Source organism: Gracilinanus agilis, chromosome 2 (genome assembly GCF_016433145.1).
Source record: "Gracilinanus agilis isolate LMUSP501 chromosome 2, AgileGrace, whole genome shotgun sequence".
Classification (NCBI taxonomy): Eukaryota; Metazoa; Chordata; class Mammalia; order Didelphimorphia; family Didelphidae; genus Gracilinanus; species Gracilinanus agilis.
This window is the reverse complement of record NC_058131.1, coordinates 97,433,250-97,441,171: the sequence shown is the minus strand read 5'-3', so window position 1 is coordinate 97,441,171 and position 7,922 is coordinate 97,433,250. Positions and strand designations below refer to the sequence as shown.

The window sequence follows — 7,922 nt, the reverse complement described above, 5'->3', positions numbered from 1 at the left end:
GAGAGAGAGAGAGAGAGAGAGAGAGAGAGAGAGAGAGAGAGAGAGAGAGAGAGAGAGAGAGAGAGAGAGAGAGAGAGAAAGGCGGAGTTTTCAGAACTTATAAACAATTACAAGAAAAACATTCTGGATAAAACAGAAAGGAATTTGGGGGAACACTAAGGAATTCTGGGATACATAGTTCAAAGTACAAAATCTCCACTTATACAATTGGATGGAACATTATACACAGTAACTGAAACATTGTAGGACAATCCAATGTCATTGACTTTGTTTCTAATAGCACTGCAGCAATCTAGGGCAACTCTGAGGGATTTATGAGAAAGAATGCTATTCACATCTAGAGAAAGAACTGTGGGAGTGGAAATCCAAAAGAAAACATGTGATTTATCACTTGTTTATATGGGTATATGATTTGAGATTTTGGTTTTAAAAGATTACTCTATTGCAAAAATGAATAATATGGAAATAGGGCTTGAGTGATAATACATGTACTCCAGGAGGGGGAAAACAATAAGAATCATGTAACCATAGAAAAAAATTTAAAAATAAAATCAATTAAAGTTAAAAAAAAAAAGGAATACTAGATGGAGCTGATGGCATTGAGTACCTTTGAAAAAACCACTTTCGAAGTTCCAACTCATTTTTTATTTGCCTACCTGAGAACGGCATTTCACATATTCATTCCCTTTGTAGCCAATAGCTAGTTAGCAAATCATTAAAATCTTCCGGTTTCTAAATGTTTACACCTTGCCTACTCATTCCAAATGTACTTCATCTATTGTCTTGCCAAGTTTATACACATATATCATAAACACACAGGACAGGGAACCATTCTCACATCCTTCTTATACTCCCTTGACCCCCAACCCCTCTATACATACTATAATGCTGTTTCATCAATAAATTATCATTTCATCACATTTAATGCTAGGAAAGGGACAGCTGGATGGCTCAATTAATAAAGTGCTCAATAGAGGGTTCTTGCTATCCTTCTGCAAGAAAATATTAGATAGGGAGACTCATCTTCCTGAGTTCAAATCTGACCTCAGATGCTTACTAGCTGTATGAGCCTGGGCAACTCACTAACCTTGTTTGCCTTACTCCACTGGAGAAAGAAATGCTCCAGTATCTTGGCCAAGAAAACTCCATGGATATTATGGGGTCACAAAGAGTCAGATTCAATGGAAAATGTTTTAAACAGCACTGGATTAAAAAAAAAAAACATAATGTAACAATTAAAATTTTTAAAGGAGGATCCATTACTCTAACACGAATTTAAAAAATAAAGTTCGAATTGGATTGACTGAGCTTGAAAGTTTTATTTCCTCGAGGCTGGTTGGCAGTACCACTAGGCTGAACAATAAGAATTTGCTATTTGAACACTTCTCCCTACCCGGCCGTTAAGAACACATTTCTAATTGCTATTCACTCGGTGAAACATGACTGACCTCCTCAGGTCCCTGTGCCCATCACTGACCTCAAAGATAATTCTACTGCCCTGTGCCTCATTATCATCAGGACCTACTTCTCTTGGTCTAGCTCTACAAATGTTAATTAGATCAGGTATTAATCTTAAGCAGAAAAAGACCGCCCTTGATCTGTTTTCCTTTGAAGGAAACATTCCATTTTGATTAACCTCTCTAACCTCAGAAGTGGATAAGGCTGTCCTTAGAGAACTGTCATTGAAGGTGGAAAGACTTAAATTCAAGTCCTGACTTTTTCCCATATTGGCTGCCTGACTGAGCAAGTCACCAAACTTCTCAGAGCCCCAGGCAATGCTCTAAGACTATAAGTTACAGATGAGTCACCACCACCCAGGGAAGTACAAGAAAATCCATTTCCTGATTTCTGGGCATTTCCAGTGGCATTTCCTCCATCTAGAACACTCTTCCTCTTCATCTCTGCCTCTTAGCTTCTCTGGCTTCCTTCAAGTCCTAGCTAAAATCTGACCTTTTATAAGAAGCCTTTTCTGATATCCCTTCATGCTAGTGCCTTCTCTCCATCGATTATCTCTAATTATCCTATACATATTTGTTTGTATATCTTCATTTTCATGGGGGCAGCTAGATGGCTCAGTGGATTGAGAGCCAGACCTAGAGACAGGTCCTAGCTTCAAATCTGACCTCTGTGATCCTGAGTAAATCACTTAATTCTCATTGCTTAGCCTTTATCTCTCTACTGCCTTGGAACCAATAAATACACAGTATTGATTCTAAGACAGAAGGTTAAGGGTTTTCTCCACTAGTCTGTGAGGCTCCTTAGATGCAGGGACTTAGATATAATGACTATCTTTTGCCTTTCTCTGTATTCCCAGTGCCTGGCACCTACTAGATGCTTAATAAGTTCTTATTGACTGACTAATGAAATCATAGATCTAGCCCAAAAACAAACAAAAAATCGCCCATATAAAAAGACCATATATTTGGTTATCACCCTCAAAATCCCCAGGGAAGATTTTTTTGATGATGATCTTACTCCCTTCCTCAGCAAACAAATGAAAGAGAAAAACAAATAATTTATTTACCTATGTATTGAACCTTGGCAAATTTTTAATTGAGTAAGTGTTGATCCCAATCAATATGATAACTTACAAAAGCCAACTGTAAAGATTAAAAATTAACATCCAAAATACTCCAAGTATTATAATTTTATAAAGTTTATTTATAATAACCTGAAGAAGGAAAAACAGCAACCCTCAGTAAAGAAAAAGCCACTTCCCTGACCGCACAAGCAGGAGAAGGGAGAGGGGAGGTGTGGTTATACCCAATTATATACAAACTAGCAAGCATGCAAAGTGGGGATGAAGGAGGAAAGAGATTCTGGGAGGTGATGGAATTCTGGGGAACCTAGTCCTGGGGTAGAACATTCTAAGAATCTAACTACATACAACTCAGCCATCAACAAACTAGGCTGGAGGTCCCTGGTAAATGGGAGTGGTTTGGGAGCCTTGGGAAGTAAAGGTCCTTCTGTTCTGTTTCTGAGCAGATGCATCAAGTCCATTTTACTCTTGGGATCAGAGCTACAGCCAATAATTTCAGAGTACTTGAGGCAAGTCCTCCATAAAAAAAGAGAAATTGAGAGGTGACAGGGGATGAGTTGGAGACTAAGAGACCATGCAGTATTTGCTTGGGGAAGATTACCATTAGTAGAGGGGGCAAGATGGGTCAGGCAAAGACAAAGCCCACCAAGATGCTCCAGATCTCACCTCACCAATTATGTGCTGGCCTTCAACTTCATTGTTCCATAAATGATTTTCCTGCAAGCCCTAGAATTCGGTCTGCTCTACTCTGTGCACCCACACTGGGGAAATGGCAATGTATCACCCTAAAAGTCTGGCCAGAATCATCATGGCACAGTCAGAAACCCTGAGACCTTTAGCTCCTGTTAGGAGGTCAAAGTATGAGGAAGAGCAGACAATGGCATAGGGGAAGTGGGAAACTGGGTCGGGAGGCAGGAGCAATATAGCCATAGGAGAACTTAGAGCACAGACATCTTCGATGACTCCAGGATGAGGTGAGGATGCTCCAGTGGTGACATGTAAGAGGAAAGCTACTGAGACCTGGAAGAGTGATGGTAGAACTAAAGTACTGTGAATATTATAGCCCAGGACAACTATCAACTTGCAAATGTTGGGGACAATGGACCCAGGATGGAAGAGTACTTGAGGAGAAAGCACACCTCTAAATTTCAGCCCAGGGCCTAAGGTGGTACAAAGGCCCAGTTGCCCTACCTAAGTTATGGTTCTGCTTTGGGCCCCAACATTTATTAACCTGCAAAGAATCTAAGGTAGAATCAACTACATAGAATCCTTTAGGTAAGCATCTATGCCCAAGTGAAACCCCCTTGGAACTGGGCCACACTAATATAGACACTGTCCCTTTTGAATCTACCACTAACCTTGCTCTTTACCCCAAATTATCCCCTGGAAACAACCCAACTTCTCTTCTTTCTTTTTTAAAAGGCAAATAAAGTTGTGACTTGTCCATTACATTACATAGTCTATTACTAGCATTACACAGTTAATAAGTGTATGAAGAAGACCCATGCTCTATCCACTGTGCCACCCAACAATCCAATTTCTTAATATAGGGATTGGAATGGGACTCTAAAAAGAATAGGTTCCCCAGAAGGTTTCTCCTCACTGAGGGTCTTCAGGCAAAGTCTAAATGATTATTCATGGGGGATATTTCAATCAGGTATTCTTATTCTGTTCAGAGTTAGATCAGAGGACCAATTCTAAGGTCCCTTTTGAGATAGATTTTTTTTTTAATTTTTAAACCCTTACTTTCATCTTAGAATAAATACTGTGTATTAATTCCAAGGCAGAAGAGCAGTAAGGGCTAGGTAATGACGTTTTAAGTGACTTGCCCAGGGTCACATAGTTGGGAAGTATATATGAATCCAGATTTGAACTCAGGACCTCCCGTCTCTGGGCCTACCTGTCCCTCTAAGTTAGATCTTCTAGAAAATCTGTCAATTTGGTAAAATAAATAAGTTAAAATAATAATAATAAGAGGCCCTAATTAAGCAGACCTAAAATGTCAATGTATCTAATTTTGCATAATAAGTGATAAACCTATGGAATCTGCGATATGCAAGAGTTGATACAGAGCCAAAAGAGCCAAAATATATTTGTGGGTTATAAATTCATTATAGGTTATTTTAGGCATAAATGGGATTAGATAACAACTGTGGTCTCTTCTAATTCTCAAAGTTCCATTATTTCTGGGAAACTAGGATGTTTAGGAAAATGTCTCTAAAAATCTAAGGTTCACCGACAAACTATCCTTGGTGTCCCATCGGAAATAGGATCCTAGGTCAAAGGGAACTAGCCAAAAAGACCCAGTTGTCTATTTAAAATAAATCCAACTAAGTCACTTTGCATTATGAAAACACCAACCTGACCACATTTTTCACCTTTCAACCAGCAGTATTGGTTGTGTAGTCAGAGCCTCAGTTGAAAGAATTATTTAGATATTTGAGACTGTGTGCACTAAACAGCAGAGTGAAAACATTTAAAACCCCACAATATTGGAAAACAACTGGGAAAACCGGATATTTACTTGAGTTTTTGTCAGGCAACCGATCAATCTTCCACACGATCGCCCTATAGGCGCTCTCGTATTTCGCTGTTCCCACCGTGACCTGGATGACGGGTTCTGATTCTGGTTCATGTAAAGAGCCGAGGCATGCCCGACGGTTCATTTTGGCCTTCAAGGACTTCTGCCTCTGGAGATTCATGGTCCAAAGTGCTTTGATCCACTGGGCTGGGACTGGAAAATGGATCATTATATGGTCACAGAATCTCAAAGGACCAGAAGAGGTTGGGGCCAGAGCAGACGAGGCCATGTTGACAAAAGCCTGAAGCTCAACATATGCCCCCTGGACAACCACAGCAGACTTCACCGAAAATGGAAGGTCCTCCCCATCATAGGATGTCTTGAAACGCATCAACTCAAATCTACAAGCATCTAATGGGGAAAACTTAATGATCCTCAACTGCTCAAACTCTTGTGTTTTCACACACTTGTGAAAATGATATTCAAGAATTTCAATTCCTTTCTTTTCAGGATCTCGTTCAAAATAGCGCTCATCTTTCTTCTGTAGCTCCAGGTCATTTAAAGCCAAAAAACATTCTGTATTTCCGTTTACAAAGCAGAGGCAGTAGATATGGGTAATTACAGCACTTTCAACTAGCCTTCCTTCTTTAGTGACCTTCCCCCAGAAGTTGTCCACGATTTCCAAGGAAATTTCTTGTTCTTCGTAATTTCTTTTTTGTTTGGAAAGAGGAGGGAGTTTCATCAGTTCTTCATCTACGACTGTCAAAAATTCGAGGAAATCATGGTAGTCTGTGGTGCCCAATTTTAACATCTGCTCCACTTCTGGTTCATGGACTACTTCTGTCTTAGAATGATACTTCCTTTTCTCTGTATATGTCACATGCTCAATCTTTACAGTGTGGATTTTTCCCGCCATGCTAAAGTTCTCGACTTTGGGTTCAGAGAGTCTGCAGTAAGGGTCCAGCTGAAGCTCTTTAAACGGTTTCTCTAAGCCTTTCTCATAGTACATTTGCAGAATCCCTCCTGGCAAAACTTTCAGGAAAATTGGCCCCCACTGCCTAGAAGACATCATGTTTTTCTTCTCCGGAATTCTAAGCATGAAGGACCACCCAACTTTCTGCTGACTTCTGAATAATGTATGGGGGACAAAGGAAGGGCTGCTGTCTCCAGTGTACAGACACTGCATCGACAGGCTTCCAATGGAGTCTGTAGCATCAGCCGTAGCTTGCAGGTGTTCAAGCCTTTCACAGACATAGTTGAATGAACATTGATTGAGACTTTTCTGTTCAGGAGGGGCCATCTTTCTGCTAGACCTGTGATTTTTTCCCTCAGGGTCCGAACTGAAAGGGGAGGTGCTAGGTAAAGACTCTTCTTTCCAAAAGGGACTCGAAAAAGCACAGTCTTCTTGAAAATACTGGAACTGTGGAAAGTCACGTTGATGGCCCAAGATTTCAGGTTTGGGAGGATGAGGGCTCCTCTCATTCAGATGCCCCACTTTGGCGTCTGGAAGCTTACACAAATGATCACTGGGTGTGGAGGATTGGGCAGGAGAGCTGAGTTTGGAAGGGAATAATGAAGTATCTGCCCCTGGCGTTGGGAGTGGGTTGTTTGAGGACCATTCAGGAATGGGATAAAGTGCGTGAATCCCCTCTGCTTTCGGAATATAAGGAAAGCCTGGGTAGTCTTTGGTAGGTGTGGAAAGGGGAGAGTTACTTGGGGGGCCCGGGCTTAGGTACAAGTCCACAATGGGGGAAGAAAGAGGGGTACCACTTGTAGAGGAAGAAGCATAGGATTCTTTGAGGCCGGGGAGATTCAGAGTAAGTCCATTTGGTTTACAGACGCTGTGATTCTCCAGTGGAAAATTCTTTGATTTTTGAGGGGACTGAGAAAGTGGCTCATCTTCAAATGTGACCCAGTTGGCTGGGTTAGCAGAATACATTTTGGAGAATCAAGCAATGCACTTCTTGGTGTATTACACATGAAGTATCTATTTAAAAGAAAAAAATAGATAAGTACTCAAATAGAAAAGTATCCAGATTTGCATGCTACCTGCTTTCATGGAGCTAAAAATATAAAGCACTTTTCAGTTCAATTTAATTTAACAATGCTTTATCATCCCACTACATGAGAAGGAATTATAAGTGTACAGATCTGTGGTAGCTACATCATAAATTGTAATCTCTTCCTCAGAGTACTTGCAATCAAACTGCTCATCTAAGGCTTAGTTGTTTTTCATTAAGAACAGCATCATCATCAATAATAGGTGAATTATTGTGGCATGGCAACAACTTTGGGTCTTTTACAGATATGCCAATGAAAAATTAGCTTGAATGGGCTCTGAATGGCTGGTCTATGAATTAGATCAAAATACAAAAATGGCCCTCAGCTCTGGGTGATAGTTTTATAGCACCTAAAAATAAAAAGATAATGGTTGGTACTCTGAATGGAAGATCAGTGTCAGTCAATAAACATTGCCTACTATGGCCAGGCACTAGGCTAAGTACCAGGAATATGAAAAAGGCAAAAAGAATATCTCTGCCCTCAAGGAGCATATAATCTAGTAGGTGAGACAATAGGCAAATAAATATGTACAAAAACTCTCTCTCCAGAATAAAAAGGAAATAATAAAAAGAAAGAAAGCATTAGAATTAAGAGGGGTTAGAAAGGGTTCCCTTTCAGAACCAGGAGAACATTGTACACAGAGACTGATACACTGTGGTACAATCGATTGTAATGAATTCTAGCAGCAATGCAATAATTCAGAACAACCCTGAGGGACTTATGAGAAAGAACACTATCCACATCCAGAGAAAGAACTGTGGGAGCAGAAACTGCTTGATCACATGGTTCAATGGGGATATG

General features: G+C 40.3%; 1 protein-coding gene across 1 annotated transcript in view; it reads right to left on the bottom strand.

Annotated features, from left to right (window-relative positions):
• Positions 1–6,999, bottom strand: part of LOC123233332 (stonin-1-like) — an 88,081-nt gene extending 81,082 nt beyond the window's left edge. The window contains exon 1 of the mRNA XM_044659470.1: positions 5,053–6,999. Coding sequence (XP_044515405.1) covers positions 5,053–6,999 — 1,947 coding nt within the window. The remainder of the gene's footprint in view (positions 1–5,052) is intronic.
• Between the last annotated feature and the right edge of the window lie 923 nt (positions 7,000–7,922).